At 45.5% G+C, this 19,902-nt stretch overlaps 1 protein-coding gene across 1 annotated transcript in view; it reads left to right on the plus strand.

Annotated features, from left to right (window-relative positions):
• The window catches only part of PACS2 (phosphofurin acidic cluster sorting protein 2), a 106,854-nt gene that overhangs the window by 25,290 nt on the left and 61,662 nt on the right, over positions 1 to 19,902 (plus strand). Inside the window, 8 exon segments of the mRNA XM_065410184.1 lie at positions 2,548 to 2,604; positions 6,153 to 6,212; positions 8,519 to 8,676; positions 12,555 to 12,645; positions 14,635 to 14,730; positions 15,022 to 15,140; positions 16,534 to 16,666; positions 17,784 to 17,888. Coding sequence (XP_065266256.1) covers positions 2,548 to 2,604; positions 6,153 to 6,212; positions 8,519 to 8,676; positions 12,555 to 12,645; positions 14,635 to 14,730; positions 15,022 to 15,140; positions 16,534 to 16,666; positions 17,784 to 17,888 — 819 coding nt within the window.

A 19,902-nucleotide genomic window follows, 5' to 3' on the forward strand; every position in this document is an offset into this window, starting at 1 on the left:
GAGGGAAGGACAAGGCCACATAGCTTATTGTAGCCACACTACAAATCAAAGCTGTTTGAATGACAGCTTTCTGTTGCTTCCCTGGAATTGAGTGGCTGGGTGCCCGGAGCTTCCCCCCCCCCACGTGTTCTTGGGCATCTGGGTGAGGAGGATATGAACTTGGCGAGAAGGGCAGGCGGTTACACAATGGATGCAGCGGGGTTCTGAACATTAGTTGCCTTTCCTGCAGCTCTAGCAGATGCTTCATCATGTCCGTTTGCTCCCCCTTTAGCCTCAGCATCTATCTCCTCCTGCATGTTCCGATCATGCTCACTGTATGCTTTCCTGGCCTCTGCCACCGAATGCCTCCATGCATTCAGCTGTGCCCTATCAGTGTGGGAGGACTGCGTGAGCTCTGAAAACATGTCAGCGCAAGTGTGTTTTTTTCACCTTCTAATCTGCGATAACCTCAGGGACGGAGTTGATACGGGGAGCATAGAAACATTTGCAGCTGCGGGGGGGGGGGGGGGGGGAGGGAGAGTAGAATTTAAGAAGATACATTTCTGAGAACAAAAGGGTGACTCTTTCACAGTGAATCAAGCAATTCGCAGAAGACAGCACATGTGTTTTAGGTACAAGGTCGCATTTTGCCTTTTATATTGAGCGCCTGCCAGTATGGTGACACATCACACACAGCTGGACAACTGAATTCGGTTTCCAGGAAGACATTGTAAGCCAAAGGGTATGCGAGGTTGGCTTCTTCCACATTCATAACATGTGGGAATGGTTTCAAACTGCAGCACCCTCCTTTCCCATAACAACCAATGCCAGTTGGGTTAGCCGTTTAAAAGGAGGGGCTATGGTTGCCGTTTGAAAGGAGGGGCTGTGTTTTTGGGGTGGATGTGCAGCACATCCCTCCCCCCCATGTGGCTGTTCTCCGGGATGATCCCTTTTAGTCAAGCGCAAACAGCCCAGCATGACCGGGGTCTAATGTGCCGGGATCACCAAACGGGATTACTGTTCCTTTACAAAAATTCCTCTATTTTAACCAGGTGATCATGAATGATATTGCTCTCCTGAGGCTGACAGAAAGATAAAGACAGAATGTTGCATGAATGTGACCAAAACCCAGGACCATTTGCTGCCATGCTTTGTGCTGCAATGATTCCAGACCACTTGCTACTGGCTTGGCATGGTAAAGTGTCCTACCGTGGAGGATGAAATCCACCGAATCCTTCTGCAAAGGCTTTCAGAGTACCTCCAGGAGAGCTTCATGGAGATGTCCCTGGAGGAGTCCCGCTCCATCCCCGGACATGTTAACAGACTTTTCCAGTAGCTGTTCTGGCCACGAATGCATCCCAATTGTTCAGGGCAAATCAAATATTAAACACAATTGCTTTTAACCCCTGTAGTGTAATTACAAATATGCACTCACCAGAGGTGCCTTCTCTGCCTTCAGGGTCTGGGAACAATTTGCCCTGGGAGGGTCTTGGCATCAGGGTGAGGTAAAGATCCTGGCTGCCGGGGAGAACGGATTCTCCGCTTGCCTGCTGTGCGTTCTCCTCCTCCTCTTCCTCATCCACAAAATCCTCCTCCATGTTGCGTGAGGCTGCCACCTTGCAGGTGTCCACGGAGAGTGGTGGGGTAGTGGTAGGGTCCCCCCCTAGAATGGCATGCAGCTGATCATAGAAGTGGCATGTATGGGGCTCTGACCCGGAGCGACCGTTTGCCTCCTTTGTCTTTTGGTAGGCTTGCCTGAGCTCCTTAATTTTCATGCGGCACTGCTGTGTGTCCCTGGTGTAGCCTCTGTCCACCATGCCCTGTGCGATTTTGGCGTATATATCAACATTTCTTCTGCTGGATTGGAGTTCTGCCTGCACAGATTCTTCTCCCCATACAGCAATCAGATCCAGTGTCTCCCGTTCGCTCCATGCTGGAGCTCGTTTGTGATTCTGGGACTGCATGGTCACCTCTTCTGCTGAGCTCACCACGCTGACCAAACAGGAAATGAAATTCAAAAGTTCCTGGTGCTTTTCCTGTGTACCTGGCTAGTGTATCGGAGTTGAAAGTGCTGTCCAGAGCGGTCACATTGGAGCACTCTGGGATAGCTCCCGGAGGCCAATACCATCAAATTTCACAGTGCTGCGTCTACAGTACCCCAAATTCGACCCAGGAAGGTCGATTTTTAGCGCTACTGCCCTCGTCGTGGAGGAGTACAGCAGTCAATTTTAAGAGCCCTTTAGGTCGACAGAACGGGGTTGGTTGTGTAGATGCATTCCTTATAAAATCGACCTAACACGGCTAAATTCGACCTAACCTCGTAGTGTACACCAGGCCTAACATTAGCGGGAGCACGGCTGTAGTGTAGACACTGACATAATTAGGTCGACCTAACTCTGTAGTGTAGACCAGGCTTTAGCCAGTCTCTCCTGTGCACTCGTATGATACTAATCAGTCCCTGGCACATGTTTTGTTGCAGAAATGAAACATTTTACATAATAATAATAAAAAAACAGCCCTTGTTTGTTCTTGAGGCAAGTGTAAAATCCGACTCCTCTTTCTGTGCAGGATTTGGACGATGATGAATATGAGCTGGGCAAGCCAAAGAAACAGCGGAGATCGATAGTAAGAACGACGTCCATAACCAGGGTCGGTGGAAATTAGTTTTACTAACACTGAAGGGGTTTGGCCAGGATTTGCATGCAGCTCAAGAGATTTACAGAGCTATTTACACAATGGTCCAAATGGCGAAATCAGAGATGATCACAGGAGGTGGGAAAGTCCAGAACTAAAATCTAGCAAAGTGATCAAAGTACCGATCAAACCACAGCAGATACTGACAGCCTTATGTGAGTGTACCATCTTGTATCACTTGTGTTGCCTGTAAAGTGAGAGGACCCCCATGAAAATCATTTAAGGGTGAAATTGACCTTGTGCAGAGGCTAACACAAGATCCATGCATTTGTAAGCCTCCGAGCAGGCTTGAAGTGGGGCATAGGCCTTTTGCTGGCCCTCTGCATGAGGGTGAATTCAGCCCAGATGAGCATTTCAAAGTGAAATAATGGAGATTAGGTACGAAATAATCAAGTGGGTTAATGCAAGATGGCACGTGTGTAGTTCAGGCTGTAGGACTCGTCAGATACTATTGTCTGGTAAATGATATGCAGTTACATACTGTGTCATAATATATGCACACAAGGGGACAGAGTTAAATTTTAGCATAAAACCTTGACTTTCCTTTGAGTGCTGCAACCTTGATGATGGTTTAGTTTTTTTGTATACAGTATTTGTGCCACATATGAGATTACAGTAACTCTAGCCACTGAGTTATTGCAACAACCATGGAATAAGCAGGATTTATTTTGGACCTTAGAGTAGGTCTGAAGCACAGTCTGCACACTTATCTACCTCCACTAGCACTATTTCTGACATCAAACATCTGAGAGAGTTCTGAATAGGCCACATTTTTTTCAAATAAAAGAAATCTGCCACCAAAAGAAGTTTCTTCTTCCCCTAAATGAGGATCATGAAAAATCATCAGATGCTGGTTTACTAGCTGTTCAGGCCTGGATCAGTGACAGTTTTAGGATCTTTTTAACTATCTTGTGACAGAACTATCTTGTGACAACTTATACTTGACCAATAAGTAATGCAGCTTTCTTATGATATAAATAATTTATTTCTAGTCCTGGCATTTAATCAGATATTGGATCTGAAAACTGCAATCCCATAACTGAATAAAAAGACATAAAAGCTGCATTTTCTAAACTAATATTTCTGTTAACTTTTTTCCACAGGGGAAGAGGCTTGTATGTTAACTAATAAGGCAGCCTGGCCTTAGAGACTGACCGATATTTAAAAAGAATAAAAACTTATGAGAGAACTTTCTAAATAGACTTAGTTTAGACTCTTTGGTGCTTGCAGAATATAGGGCAGGGGAGAGAGGGGCGCATCACGGAAAGCTGAGTTTGAGATGGCTTGCGTAACTCGAGATAACACAGCCCCTTGACAAAGATGGTTATCCATCCCCAAACTTATGTCAGTGAACAATTTATACCACAATTTGCGCCATTCTATCATTATACCCCACACAGCGCATATTTATGAAAACAGTTGCAACCTGCATTTCACAAACCAGGGTGTAAATTCACTTGTTTGAGGGGAACTGTGGATCTAGTGGCTTTGTTATGGTCATCCTAAAGTCATAACTAAAAACTGTACCTAATAGTAGCCACACCATGGTGTTTGTAGATAATGCCAAGAACTTAGAGGTAGGGCCCTACAAAATTCACAGTCATGGAAAACCCATCACGGACCATGAAATCTGGTCTTTTGTGTGCTTTTACCCTGTACTATACAGATTTCACGGGGGAGACCAGTGTTTCTCAAATTGGGGGTCCTGACCCAAAAGGGAGTTGTGGGTGCGGTGTGGTATTGCCACCCTTACTTCTGCGTTGCCTTCAGAACTAGACGGCCGGAGAGCGCCCAGCTCTGAAGGCAGTGCCCGGCCAATACCATGCCATGCCACCCTTACTTTTGTGCTGCTGCCTTCAGAGCTGGACGGCTGGAGAGTGGCGGCTGCTGACTGAGGGCCCAGCTCTGCAGGCAGCAGCACAGAAGTAAGGGTGGCAATACCATATCATGCCATCCTTACTTCTGAGCTGCTTCTGGCGGCGGCTCTGCCTTCAGAGCTCGGCTCTGAGGCAGCGGCCACTGCTCCCCAGCTCTGAAGGCAACACCGCTGCCAGCAGCAGCTCAGAAGTAAGGGTAGCAGTACTGCAACTTTCTCCCCCCTCTCCCCCCCCCCTCGCCCCACACACACACTAACCTTGTGACCCTCCCACAACTCCTTTTTGAGTCAGGACCCCTACAATTACAACACTGTGCAATTTCAGATTTAAATAGCTGAAATCATGAAATGCATGATTTCTAAAATCCTATGACCATGACATTGACCAAAATGGACCGTGAATTTGGTAGGGCCCTACTTATAGGCAAAGGTTTTTAAAAAAATCTCCTGAGGTCATATTTAGGCATGTCTAATTTTTTTCTGAAGGTCGGTAGGAGCTGCTGAGTGCTCAGCACTTCTGAGAATTGGGCAGGTGCTTAAATATAGAATTAAAATCTCTCGGCTAGACTGTGTATGAACACAGACAGTAGAAGTTGCAGAGAGGGAAATAGCCAGCAAAATGAGGAACTAGCCTTCACTAAGGCTGGGCCCATTGACATTGCTTTCCCCCATTCAGAATAGCTGCCATTCTTACATAGTTCAGCTAACCCATGCCAGTTCTCTCAGGAGGTCTAGTGAAAACATGTATGGGCCAGAGTTTTGCAAAACTTCTTTGCTAAAGCCAAACATCCCAGGTTTGTTAAACTCTCTGCAAAGGTTAAGATTAGTTTCATCCTGCTGCAGGCCAGGGGCTTATGGGTTTTGGTAGAAATTAGGCAAAACCCAGTGCTTTGGGTTGTATTGTTTTGAGTGAAGCTCTGCATTCAGAGCTCAGGAGGCACAGACTCTGGCAAGCCAAAAGGCTTGTCAAACATCCAAACCCCTCCACCCGCCCAAGTTGTTACAACTCCAGTGTTAGGGTGAAATACTTTGCCAAGATGAACTGCAGATCCTTGCTATGGAACCTACTTTCCAGTCACCCACGTGGGGGAGACTGGGACACCCCCATCAACTGTAAGAGTTTGTGTGAAAACTCACTGCTCCCTTGTGGAAAAGGGTTAGTTGTATCTCTGAAGGCAGGTGGAACTTCTGCATTAAGGAGGCAGAAAAACAGCCTCAAGCACTCACACAAGCATTCATCAGCTTGTGACTAACTGGCCGTCTAAAAAATGTTGTCTTTCCACTAGATACATAAACACATGGCTAGCTGAGTGCAATGTTTAATGTATGTTGGGAGCCCACAGAGGTGCAATAAGGCTAAACCAGTCAGGGCTGGAACTGAGTTGATGTAAACATGGATAGGATAGCATGTAGCCTGGGGGATTCTGCTCTGCTTGGGGAATGGCACATAGGTAGGAGAAAGGGCAGCAGTGCTCCTTGGTTTGTGGCTCAGCCCCATACATGTTTCTACCTAGGAGCAGTCAGTGTATCCATTTTTAGCTGTGGTGGTGCACCTGTGCATTCCCTCTTGCCGTATTCATGTAAAAGTGTTCTTGACTTACAGCAACAAAACTTCAAGCAGAAAGTGGTGGCGTTGCTGAGAAGGTTTAAAGTATCTGATGAGGTAAGTTAGTTAACACTCATTTATACCTCAGACATACTCATTCAACTGCTTCATGTGTTCAGCGTCTTTTCAGGCTGTTTTCCCTCCCTTCTCTCTTTTGCTTTCCTTTCTTTGTTCTCACATCTGTACTGGGAAGTGTCCTAAGTTCCCCACTGACTTTGCCCAACATTCTGAAGCTCTGTTTGGACCTCAGTTGGGCAGGGCAGGTTCAGCGCTAATTTCAAAAAGCCATCAAGATTTTCTGGGTGCAGTTTTGTCAAAGATTTAAAAGACACTTGAGCACCCTCTTGCTTGCAGACTGGTTTGCAATCATATGTGACCCTTTCAAAGACTAGTAGTGTAGTGTTCATTGCCCATTAAGTTAGATCACAGTTTATGTTCTTATCACACTTATTATAAAAGCTTAGCAAAATATGCAGAGGAAACAAACAAACAAAAAATCCCCATCCAGTGAAAGATGAAAAAAGACGACAGAGACATACAAAGAAAATTTAAAGAAAATTTAAAAAAAGCATCAGATGCAAATGCAGCCTGACAGTTCACACAATTTGGACTGCCCCATCCATATGAAATACACCAAACACAACCATCATGGTCCCAATGAGGTAGGTAAATGGTCCCACAGGAAAGTAACTAGCCAGACGATTCAGCTGAAAGCAACTCATTCCACCTTGGTACTTTATTCTTCCAAACATAGCTTGACCCCCCTGGTGCCCCAAGTTGTTGGGTTCCCCATGTCTCATGGCACCAAGTAAACGTCCCTATCAAAATCACTGTTTCCTTGATATCCAGTCCTTATGTAATCCTTCCATCTGTAAAGTACTGTTCCATAGACTCTCACTCCAGCCATGTTGGCCTCCATACAGAACCCACTCTCTGTAGGAGGCCACCTGTTTGTGGGAGATGCAATACCTGCAAAATAGACTGTTCTTCCATGGGTGGAATGCCCTAATTTACCCCTCCCCCCACCTTTCATTCCTATTCCTACTAAGGAAAAGCAACTCCGCAGCAATAGTATAGGTTTCAGAGTAGCAGCCGTGTTAGTCTGTATCCGCAAAAAGAACAGGAGTACTTGTGGCACCTTAGAGACTAACAAATTTATTTGAGCATATGCTTTTGTGGGCTACAGCCCACTTCATCAGATGCATAAAATGGAACATATATATACATACAGAGAACATGAAAAGGTGGAAGTTGCCATACCAACTCTAAGAGGCTAATTAATTAAGATGAGCTATTATTAGCAGGAGAAAAAAAACTTTTGTAATGATAATCAAGATGGCCCATTTCGGACAGTTGACAAGAAGGTGTGAGGATACTTTTTTCTCCTGCTGATAATAGCTCATCTTAATTAGCCTCTTAGAGTTGGTATGGCAACTTCCACCTTTTCATGTTTTCTGTATGTATATATATTTTCCATTCTATGCATCTGATGAAGTGGGTTGTAGCCCACGAAAGCTTATGCTCAAATAAATTTGTTAGTCTCTAAGGTGCCACAAGTACTCCTGTTCTTTTTGAGGAATAGTATAATAGCTGAGATCTGGGCCAGCTGCACTGCTGCTGTTCAGGAGAGACCACTCTCTAGTGCTGGCTTTAGGATTGGCACCAGACTGCACCCATCTCAAGATCCTTTTCTAACTATAGATGTTTTGTTCCTGTCAGTCTCTCACATGCGAGGAAACTGATGGAAGCTTTGGTTTATGGACTTTCTACTAGATTCTTGTTAACCTTCAGTTTGCTAATGAGGGAAATCCCATCTGGATATAATCTTTTATTCTTTTAATTGCTTGCAGATAATACAATGAAATAAGTCAGAAGGAGTTGGAGAGTCCGTTCGAGGTTAGGTGACCTGGGGAGAATACAAGATGGAATATTATGTACTTTTTGTACTCTTGGTAGAATATTTGTAATTGGCTCACACTCTAAAGTTCCATTTATAAAAGGGCTGTTAAATGATCATTAAATATTTTAATAACTAGTTAAAGATTCTTTGTCTGATAGGTGAATAGGTTGCTTATAACATCTACAACACCTTTTACTGATGTGCTTATAAATCATCTATAATATGCTCAGCTCATGTCTGTAAAAGGCTTAAACATCTATTAACTCTTTATAAACTATAAATGGAACTCTCACACAGAGTGACCCCACAGTGACGTGTTCTGAGACTCGCCTGACTTTTGGGGGCTACCAGAAATACCAGCCTATTGTACAGCAGTCGCTGTGTGTGCTGAGATGACTTGGGATGGATCTGTCCCCTAATCATTTCTGTGCTGCCTGGTTGTATCCACATGTCTTGTGCTTAGGTTCTGGATTCAGAGCAGGACCCAGCAGAACATGTGCCAGAAGTGGAGGAAGACTTGGACCTTCTGTATGATACATTGGATATAGACAACCCCAGTGACAGTGGCCCTGAAATGGAAGATGACGACAGTGTCCTCAGCACTCCTAAACCAAAGTTAAAGTAAGAGAATTGGGCTCTGGGGTCGGTATGGGCTCGAAGAAGCCATAGGTAAATTTAACTGGTTGAGAAACAAAACAGTGCTTGGCTGCTAAAGTGCTTTACAGCCTCCATTTCCAGAGTTTGGAAATATTTTTTTTGGAGGGGGGGGGAATTGAAAACGAATCCACTCTTACACCATTTATAATTACATGTTTCATTCATTCCACTCCTACTTTCCTTTTCTCCTTGACCTGGCAATGGGTAACCGTATGTATTTTAACCACAGCATGAAAGATTTGCACATGCTGGCAAGAGTTTACATCTTACCCCATTAGCCCCGCTCTCACCACATCTTAAGTGTGCTGCCTGGTCTTATGCATTGCAGACAGAACAGAGGAGGGTGCTATTTGATGCCTATGTCAGACAGATGGAGGTGTAAAGTGCCCATTGGCAGTAAGTGGAACTAAAAACTGTATGCACACATCCCCCTGCTGGGGAAGAGGAAGAGAGGATGGGAGAAGAATGCACCATATGGAGTCATCAGACCAGAACCAGCAGCGATTGAAAGCCGAGAGAGGCCAGGCTGTGAGGGAGTGTATGGTAGGTCCAGGAGGAGGAGGGTAAATTATGGGAAAGTTGTTAGATGCCATTGTGAGATGGCTTCAGTGGAGTAGAAAAGGTGGAAACTGGACCAAGGGTGGAGTTGGAGGAGAGGAACTTGAAGCAGTGGTTGTCAAGGGCACACTCAATGAATTTAGAGGAGAAAGGAGATGGGGGCAGTGGCTGGAGAGGCAATTGAAGTCAAGAAGGGCACTTTGCTGAAGGGGTTGATTGGGGCATGCCTGGATTTTGAGGGGAGCAAGCTAGGCAAGAAGACAGCAAATGGAAGGGAAAGTAGTAGTCAGGAGGGGATTGTGTTGAGGTGAGTGGAAGGGTTTGGGGGAGAGAGCGGACAAGGAGTCATGGGATTGGGGAGAATGATAGGTTGTTGGAAGCTGCAGAGGCAGGGAGAAGGGAAGCCAAGGAAGATCTTGTAAAGCTGTGTCTTTGAAAAAGGTGGCAAGACCTTGTGTGGGAGGGATGGTTTCATTGGGGAATCAAAGGCAGGAAATGAGAGCAAGGAGAAGTGTTTTGCAATGAGTATGCCAGGCCTGACAGAGGAGAGAACCTATTATCATTTAACGTTCTGATGATGAAAAGCTAGCACAGCAGTGAGTCAATATGATCTGTGTTAAATGGATTAAATGTCAGCTAGCTGATACGTTGCAAAATGTAATTGGGGAATAATCAACTAGAAGGGCTGAGAATCTGTTCCTGGTCAATGCTATTCAGTATTTTGCCAATGAACTGGAAGAAAATGTAAAGTCTATTGCTGATAGTTTGCAGGTGATGACACAGATTGGTGGCAAGTAAATTACTAGGACAGGTTGCTTGTAGAGGGACATAGACCACTTGATAAACTGTGCAAAGTCAGATATCCATTTTCATGTGGTCAAATGCAAGGCCTTACATCTACGAACTAAAAATATAGGATATACCTAATTTAGTCTCCCATTCTTTACGGCAAGGAATGATTCTGCAACGGGCTTGCAGGTAATGCTGGGTACATTGAAAGCTCGTGTTCAGTTGATTAGTGCTGGGGTTAAAAGGGCTAACTCAGCATTTGGATATAAACAAGGGAATATCGAATAGGAGTAGGAAGGTGATACTATTACCTCTTCATGCAGCATTAAGGAAACTGTTTCTGGAAGCCTGCGTCCATTCTGGTGTCCACATTTTACAAGAAGGTTGGAAAATTGGAGGGTTTATAAAGCTAAATGATTTGCAGAATGGAAAACATCTCTAAAATGAGAGACTATTATAGATTATGATCAAGTAACCACTTAACCTTCTTTGTTAAACCAAGTATCTGTGTGGGAAAAATATCTGATAATAGATGGTTCTTTAACCTATAAGACACAGGCATGACAAGAGCCATTGGCTGGAAGATAAGCTACATAAGTTCAAACTGAAAATAGGGTGCAGATTTTTAAAACTTAGGCTGATTTAACTATCAGAACAGATTGAGAATTTACTATACCACTTGGCAATCATTTTAAGTTAAATCAAGACTGGATGTCTCTCTAAAAGATATACATTCTAGCTCAGCCACAAGTTATGGGGTTTGATGCAGGTCTCACAGCATGAAGCTCTATGGCCTGTTATATAGAAGGTTGAACTAGATGATCACAGTGCTAAGAGGATAAAAATCTATTAAAATTTCATTTCAATTTGACAAGTCACTTTAAGGCCTGAAGTTACTATAATCTGGCTCAAAAACTTCTCTCTTTCGCCACCAGAAGTTGGTCCAATAAAAGATATTACCTTACCCACCTTTTCTCTATCATCTATTAAAATAATTTAAATGCTGAATCAGTTACTTCTCATAGACTTTAATGAGTTAAAAGCTGCTTTTTTATAGAGAGTCAGGGGACAACATCTCTAGCTTTTTGGGTCAGCCTTTATAAATATGGCACAGTGTCAAGTACTGCGTTAAGTATGTATATAATCAGTCTTTATAATAGTGTGAATGCTGGCATATACTTTTTTCCTAAGGTCAGTACAGTACTTCCAGTTTGTGTAGAAAGGCTTTCACTTTACTTATACTGGGTTTCAGTTGAGCAGAAATACTTGTAGTTTCATGTTTACAGTTAAATCATCAGTCATCTAGTGTTCTTCATTGTGTAGCTTTAATTAGATTTCAACAATAAGGGTTGCAAGGGAATTTGAGGGTCCTTTTCAACTTATTAAAAAGTTGGTTTTGTGCATTTTTAGTTGAATTCCAATTTTTATCCAAGTGTAGCTTGACACTAATCATGACTTAAAAGTTGATTTAGTAAATCAGAAATACATCATTTACCATTCTGTAGCATTAAAAGATGTAGAAATTAAGTATCTGAATAAGTGTAAAGCTGTATGATCGCCTAAATCTGTATAATTATAGTGCAGCCTCTGGGTTAGCAAAAAGTACCAAATCTAGTGTAAAGAGTATATGAATCCAATCAGCAAGTTCTAATGGTTATACCGACCAGTGAGAATGAACTTTTCCTTGGGAAAATAACTAAAAAGTACAAACAAAAAAATAAATTAAGATTTTCTACGTGCTGATGTAAATCATGATGAAAAGTGGTGACTTAAATCCATCCACCCTGCCATGGTGGTCCCTTCTGGCCTTAACATCTATGAAATTTCAGGTTGAGGGACACCTATGTGTCTGCAGGGCTTTCTCCAGAGGGGTTCAGAGGTGCAGGAGCAGGATTGGGGAAGCAGATTTTGGGTATGATCCAGGTTGCAGGGTCAGATTTTGCAGCGGAAGAGAGAGACAGTGGGAGTGGAGGGAATTGGCAACGGAATCAGCAGGCGAAGGGAGGACTGAGTGGTACAGAAGTCATGGACATGGGTGGGTTAGAAGTCGAAGAGCTGGGGGATGAGGGGGGGGAGTTGAAAGAAATGAGGATGAAGTGCAGGGAGGACGGAGAGAGTAGAGCTGACTTTTTCATTCCACATAGTTTCCAAATCTGAATTAATCCTGAGACCAGTCCTCTGAGGTAGGTACGCAAGAGCTCCGCTTTTACAGAGTGGTACCCTTACTGGCCCGTGGTTGTATAGTCAGTCACTAGCAGGGCTAGAATCAGGATCCCAGGTCTCCTGACTCCCGTTTCCGTGCTCGAACCATCAAACTCTACTTTCCGTTCTCCCACCGACACAAATGGCAGCTGCTAACAAATCCCCGATGAACTAATGGGGGGGCAATTAAGACCCTCTGGATATCTGTCTGATTTCAGGTTAGGGGTGTGGGAGCAGCGACCGTTGGTTTCTTTCCCGGCAGATAACTATATCTTCTGTCTGTCTTGTCTTAGACCATATTTTGAAGGCCTGTCACACTCCAGCTCTCAGACAGAAATTGGTAGCATCCACAGCATCAGAAGCCAAAGAGAGCCATCAAGTCCTGTAAGTCACTGTTTCCAAAGGGTTATTTATTGGCACAATGACCTCGCTCAGGGCCGGCTCTGGCTTTTTGGCTGCCCCAAGCAGAACGGCAAAGCAAAAAAAAAAAACCTGCAGCGCGGCCGGAGCACGGGTGCAGGGGGACCGGCTAGCGTGGGGGAGGGAGTGGGCGGGGGAGAGAGAGAAGGGGGGTGGCCAGGGCTACAGAGGGGCGCTGCCACGCGGCCCCTCCCACCGCGCCGCCTGCCGGGAGGGCTCCGCTCTGGTCGGCGGGGAGGGACGGACGAGGACTGCCCTGCCGGGCTTGCTGCAGGGCGCTCCCGTCCTCCGCGCCGCCGCCTCCTACAGGGCGGCCGGAGCAGAACCATAAAAAAAAAAAAAAGCGGCCGTGCCACCCTAGGATTGGGCGGAATGCCGCCTCGTTCAATCTGCCGCCCCAAGCACCAGCTGTGTTGTAATTCATGCCGATACCAGCCTCTTTCTTTGTATCTAATTCCGCATAGCTGGTGAGTGAGACATGAATCCAATGTTAAGAGAGCCTGGGTAGATTTAAAAAGCAGAGTTGCAGAAGTTTGAGTTACCTGTGGCAGTAACTTAGATTGCATGTTTTGCCTGTTATTTACGCTGTTAAAAGGTTTACTAAACAATTCTACATTCAATTCCACATAAGAACCGGAGTAGCAAATGTTTCCTGTAGGAACCTTGACTGCTTGAGCATTACATGCATGTATCTGTGTTTAAAACATTCAGATAGCAGTGCCCATCGGGGCAGCCACACCCCACCTATGCTTGCTTGTGGGGCACCTGACTTATATATGGGAAGGGTTGGATGCCATCCCAAATGCACCACAGTTCCATATGACCTCTGTAGTCAGGACAGGACTCAGAGGTGCTCTCTAGTATATCTGATCCAGGGCTTTGTTCACAGGCAGGAGTAGTTCTAGTTGGTGTTGGGATTCGGTACCTAGAACCCTTCATACTGAACTAAGAGGTGGTAGTGTGTCTGCCTTGGCATGGTTCCAGGATGGGCGGAGAGGGGTGTGATGCTTAAAGGAAACTGTTTCTGGGGAAAGGTGCTATTGTGCAGATGGCGTCTTGGGTTTTGATGTGAACAGTCAGGCTTGGACTCTGTCTGCTCTCCTTTGGCAAGGGGCTCCATAAAAAAGGTCTTGATGAAGCCAACAGTCTGCCCCCAGCACCTGCCTCGGTCTCCCAAGCAGCAGCATCCCTGTGAACCATGCATGTTTTTAACTCATGTGTGACTCTGTCTCTGGAAGAATCAGCCCCTGTCCATTAAGGAAGCCAGTGGAGCCTATGGAGCAGGGGTGTTGGAGGCAGGCTACTGTGTGCTGTTGCACCCTCAGTATCAGTTAATGTTTAACCACAAGCAGTATCAAAACCACTGCTGGAGTCCTTGTGGGGGTTGGGATCTCTGTGGAAAGGGGCTTTCCCTGACAACAGCTTGCCAGGCCATCTTCTGTTATGGCTTCCTAATTGACAGATATTTTTAGTGAAACATTTCATTGTTTAAATTGAAGACCTGAGGGCAGTTCAGGTTCTGCATATGTTAGCCTGGGACTGGCAAGGTAGTGACCGCCTAAACCTCCTGTGAATACTGCCCAGCAGCCCTCCGTTGTGAAATCTGGCTTGGAAACAATGAGGTATAAAGTGCACATCTGTAGGGGGCATTGTGTGCTCTAGTACAGGGGTTCTCAACCTTTTCTTTCTGATGCCCTCCAACAAAATCCCAAATGAATTAATGGGGGCAAAAACTCCACAGTCCATCTGTGCCACAACAACTGGTTTTCTGCATAGAAGAGCAAGGGCCGGTGTTAGGGGGTAGAAAGCAGGGCAGTTGCCCAGAGCCCCACAAAGCTAAGTTGCTTGGGCTTCAGCCCTGCTTAGCAGACCCCCTGAAACCTGCTCACAGCCCCTGGTTGAGAACCACTGCTCTAGTGTGCCATGCTTTGACTGCTTTCTCTTGTCAAACAGGTAGAAGTGCCTGAAAAGACGACGAGCCTTGGAAGCAAACATCCAGGCGACAGTATCTCTGACACTGTGTCTTACGTAAGTTTAAAAACTCATTTGGTAACATTCATCCAGTAGTTTCAGTGTTCGCTGTCCGTCATACACTGGGTGGGCTTTGTATATATCATCATGGCAAAGCCCAAAGGGACATAGCCTTGCAGATCAGTCTCTAGCTAACTCCTTAAGGTGGTCTGGCTGGGGGTTCAGTTTATGTCCGTTCCTAGCGATCTTATCACACCACGAAAGTTTTTGTTGTGAGTAGTTGATGTGGGCAGAACGTGGTTTGTATCTGCTAGAGCCAGGGAGAGTAGAGGATTTCTATGGCTTTTCACGTCACTATTGTGTTTGTAGGAGCCTAGCCAGCAAGACTCCCAGGAAGCAGAACTCTCCACACTGGATGTGTTCATTGAGAAGCTCCCACCAAGTGGAAAAATCACCAAGACAGAGTCTCTCATTATTCCTTCCACCAGGTAACACCCTAAGCAGCAATAGCAGCAGGCATCGCATCTGCTATAGGAACTGGCTAAGACGGTATGGAAGCGCTTCATCTTTTATATAGTGCACCACCTCAGTTTATGCAGCAAGGGTAGTCATCTGTCTTTGGCACTTATCTGACACCCACTACATAGTATCTGAGTGCCTTCTCAGTCCTGTGAGGTAGAGCAGTGTTTAGCCCCTGGAACAAGGGTCTCATTTCCTCAGCAGAGGCTATGTCTGCAGGATTGGTGTTGATCGTCTCCCTTCCATGCTTCCTCAGCTAGGATGGTAGCTGGCTGGGACTTGGCTCCTTGAGGGCACGTCAAGGTGGGTGTGGATGTGGTAGAAGCTGGAAGGTGCAGTTCTCAGGGACTGACTCCATCCTTCTGGATGCCTGGGATGGAAGGAGTGGAGGGACTGCAGGTTGTGTGGAATATTGAACTGAATCATGTTCTGAAAATCAGGTCCCTTTCAGAGTGGAGGTAAAGGTGGACAGACAAAATCATTAGTCTCTTCTGACAACATGACCATCAAGCTGAAAGATCAGATGTTCCTTATGAATTGCTCTTGGAGGTAGACACAGTCACTTACTAGTTCTTATTGGCTTGTAGTGGTGACAGCCGTTTGGTCTATGGGTAGTAAGGTGCTGGATCTCACTCCAGTTCCTAGCGGACAGATGTCATTTGCTTCATGAAACAATTTCTTGGGGAGGACATGGTCCTTTAATTGATATTATTTGATGATGGAATGTGGTTAATTTTGCGGGTTAGTTTGAAAAATCCCCTTGATAAATTAAAACTGATAGGCAGTAATTGGCTCCCTTGTAGGCATTCTTAGAAAAGAGGCCAAGAACTGAATAAGCCATGGAGAATCTGATCTCTCCCCACTAGAGGTGATGGGCCCTCCATGGTGGGTGATGTGTGTTGGCAGGGCAAAGGGGAGAATGTTTCCATTGCTGCTTCCTGTACTGTAATGGCTGGGACCTTAGGCCCCAGGGCTGGTAATCCAAAGACTTTCACCAATACTAACCTCACACACCAGACAAAGTTTATATATAAATGATTTATTAAACAATTGAAGTGATCTAACAGCCTTGTTTGTCCAACAGGGCAAAGTCACTGGGGTTAGAGTAGCTTGGATTTCAGGGCTACCTTCAGTGAGTGTTTCTGATTAGTCTCTCAAGCAAAGTGCTAGACATTCCTCTGGGGGGCAGGTTCATAAGTGTGAGCTATGGAGGGGCAGGAGGCTTCTTGGGCTGTTGGCAGGTCTCTGACCTGAGCACACTATGCAGAATCCCTTTGCTGCAGCTCAGGATAACCCTTCTGGCAAACAGCTTCTCTGTGGCCCTGAGTGAATGGTGACTGTGTAACCGTTACAATTTAGCAGGCCAGAAGGGAAGCAAACTGGTCGCCGTGGCAGAAGTACTTCACTGAAGGAAAGGCAGCCAGCGAGGCCACAGAATGAGAGGGCGAACAGCCTGGACAATGAGCGCTCTCCAGACACCAGGCACCACCTGCAGGTGAGATGAGCTCCACCCCCTTCACAGCCTTCCGCTGTGCATCCTTCCCCAAAACATCCCCTGTGGCTCCTGTTCCACCAGCCCTCTCCCCTCTGAAGGCCAGGGATGTAACTTTTCTTATGCATGGCTCCACCGCTACATGATGGGCTGAGTTTTTTTTTTTTTTCTCAGCTGATATCCCATTTTCTGTCTCTTCTCGCTGCTTTTGGTTAGTGTGTTGCTTTATATCAACTAGGATGAGACTGAAAAAGACTGTGGGGCAAATGGCAGCAAAAAAGAAAGAAAAGGTGATCTCTTAAGACTACCCCCAGGAAATGCCTAGTCTGAAACGGAGGGGCTCCCTAAGGCTATCCAATGTCCATAGCGCAAGAAGGGAAACAAAAAAAGCCACAGCAAGTCTTCAGAATATGGGTCAGCTGACCCAGTCTCCCGTTAAAGGGCTAAAAAGAGCAGTGTAGACATTTCCTCTTGGGCTGGAGCCTGGGCTCGGAGACCTCACCCCCTTCGCTGCGTTCCAGCGCCCAGGCTCGAGCTCAAGTGGGAATGGCCGCACTACTGTTTTTAGCCATATTGTGCAAGCCCTGCAAGCCAGAGCCAGTTGACCGGGGCTCTGAGATTTACTGCCGCAGGTTGTTTTGCAATGTAGACGTACCCAAAGTGGTGTTTCTAGCAAAGTCCCTACTCTGCATCCTGGGACTTTCATTAGCCACAGAATTTGGTAATATTGGACCCAGAAAAAAAAATTGCTGCCCGTTATTTTGAAAATCTAGCCCCCCAGCAGTCACTGTAGTTGATATTGGTTAATATAAAGCGACTTTATTGTTGTGTGTCCTTTTATCATCATGGAATCACTGACAAAACAAGTCCCAGCTACTTCAGTAGTTTGTGGAATATGTGCTTTGGAAACGTTACTGGGTCTCTGCCTCATCATGCGGTTGAGCTCCCAGCTTCTGTAAAATACAGGGCTCTTGGAAGTGGTGAAATAGAACATAGTCTTATTTGTATCTTTCATACAGGGCATCTCAGAGAGCTTCACAAAAATAATGCTGCTGGTTCAGATCTGTGGCCAGTTTGTCCCACTGTTCCATTATCTGTTTGGGGTTTTTTGTATTCACAGATTCCAAGGAAAACTGTATACGATCAGTTGAATCACATCCTGATTTCTGATGACCAGTTACCAGAAAATATTATTCTTGTCAATACTTCGGACTGGCAAGGCCAGGTAAGTGCAGGAGAATGGATGATGAGCCCTAGGTTTCCCTGCAGGCAATTCCTGTTGCTCTCTCTACAGGGCAGGGCGGATAGGATTTTTAGCTTACATAAAAGGAAGAGCGAAGCAACCTCTAAGGTTCATATTTTGCTACCTAGTAAATGGGTCTAATAGCATTTGGGAGTTGTGGCAGCAGGTGAGTCATGGGCCTAGGGATCTTATTTTCACAGAGAATTATTACACTTCAAGGCGGTTCTTAACATGAGCCTTCCCTAAACACACCCCCTTCCACTTAAGGTGGCATTCTCCTGGGTTAATCAGATACATTTTTTCCTTGCTCATTGGAAATGGCTGAACAGTTTTTTTCTCTCCATTACACTTGAAAGGAGAACTTCAGAAAATGCATTGAAATGGGGTACTTGGACTGGGGGTGGGAGGAAAGGGATGCCCAGGAGTACATATGCACAGGGACTCTCCTGGCCCTGTAATGGAGTGGAGGAGCAAAGGACCAAATCTTTGGATGCTACAGAACTAGCATAGGAGAGCAGTGCTGAGAGAGGCAGGGAGTGTGCCCAGTAGAAGTGAGGAGCGGGGCAAGGAGAGAAGGAGTGGGGCATTCAGATACTTTGTCATCTTAAAAGTGAAATAAATGCAGGGAAGGATTAACTAATTCAGTGCTAGGGCTAAGAATTTTGTGCACAGGTAACAGGTGCAAAAAATAACATTCCTGTGGGAACCTTAAAGTATCACCCATTCCTTGCATGCACGTTCATTTGCTAATTGTACCTTGCACCTTAATATCCCAAAAGTGGAATATGTAAACACTACCATTGCGCTCTTATTTTGGTGCTAGTGCTTTATTTTTTCATCAGGGAGATAAGGCTTGTTTGCCTAATTCAGATCAAGTTACACTCCTTTCCCACCAAACTAGGCATGTTTAAAAAACAAAACAAAACAAAACAGAAAAAAGTGTGGAAAGTGCCTGATATTATAATTCATAGACCTTCTCTATAACACTTAGAATGGTCCAGTATGGAGAATGGTGGTTCGAGGATCATGGGCTTGTTAGCCTTACTGCAGGTGAAATTGTTGATCTGTGTGATTTTTTTAGACCACTCCTGCTTTCTGCAGAATCAGGTTTAAGGGAATCTAAAAGCAGCTTGGCAGCAGGTGAGTGGAGTGGTGCTGTTTGGCCACAAGACTTCCCCCGTGGTGCTCCGCGCTTTGTGTGGATCAGATTGGCCCACCCCATCCACTTCCTCCAGGCATGAGGCCTGGGGGGCAGATGGAGAGTGGGGTGAAGAACTTGGTAGTAAACAGACAGTCTCAGCATTAGCCAGTGGAGCTGACGTGTGCCCAGGCTAAGTGAGGGAAACATGAGGTTGTAATTAAGGCTTTGAATGGGGGGATGGAGGGGAGACACTAACTGTAGTGTTTCATTAGGAATTGGAAGCAGCAGATAGTTCTGCTGGAGTTGGAGTCTGTCACTGTCAAGGAAAATGTGCTGTGTGGGCGTCAGGGTACGGGTCAGAAGAGTCCCGTAGCTGGTTTCCTTGGGTTTTAAGGTGTAAGAAGGGGGGGATGTCCCACTTGCCTACTCCTCATCCCTTTTAGATTGTTTCTGGAATGGTAATTGCAATGGTTTAGTCTGCAGCAGCTCTTGTTTTAATCAACAGCAGCCTTTGTGGGGAGCAGGGGAGAGAGGCTACTCTGGCTATGCTTCTGTAGCAAGAAAAACAAATCAGCTTGTGTTCTCTGCAGGAAACCCTGGAGTGAACTGTTTAAAAAAGAAAAGGGGGTGGGGAGGGGAGGGGGTCAGTAGTGAGCCACCTGCTCTGGTGTTCCACTTGCTGGAATCCCACCATGATTCTGCTCTCCAGAAGCTGTAATCAAACATCTGGTGCAATGTGTGTGACACCTTGGTACCAGAAGTGGTACATCCTGGGAGAGTTGTCACCATGCCAGCCAATAAGACACACATGTAACTCTTAGGGTATGCCTATGCTGCATTCGAAAGTGTGATTGC

The sequence above is a fragment of the Emys orbicularis genome, chromosome 8 (assembly GCF_028017835.1).
Source record: "Emys orbicularis isolate rEmyOrb1 chromosome 8, rEmyOrb1.hap1, whole genome shotgun sequence".
Lineage (NCBI taxonomy): Eukaryota > Metazoa > Chordata > Testudines > Emydidae > Emys > Emys orbicularis.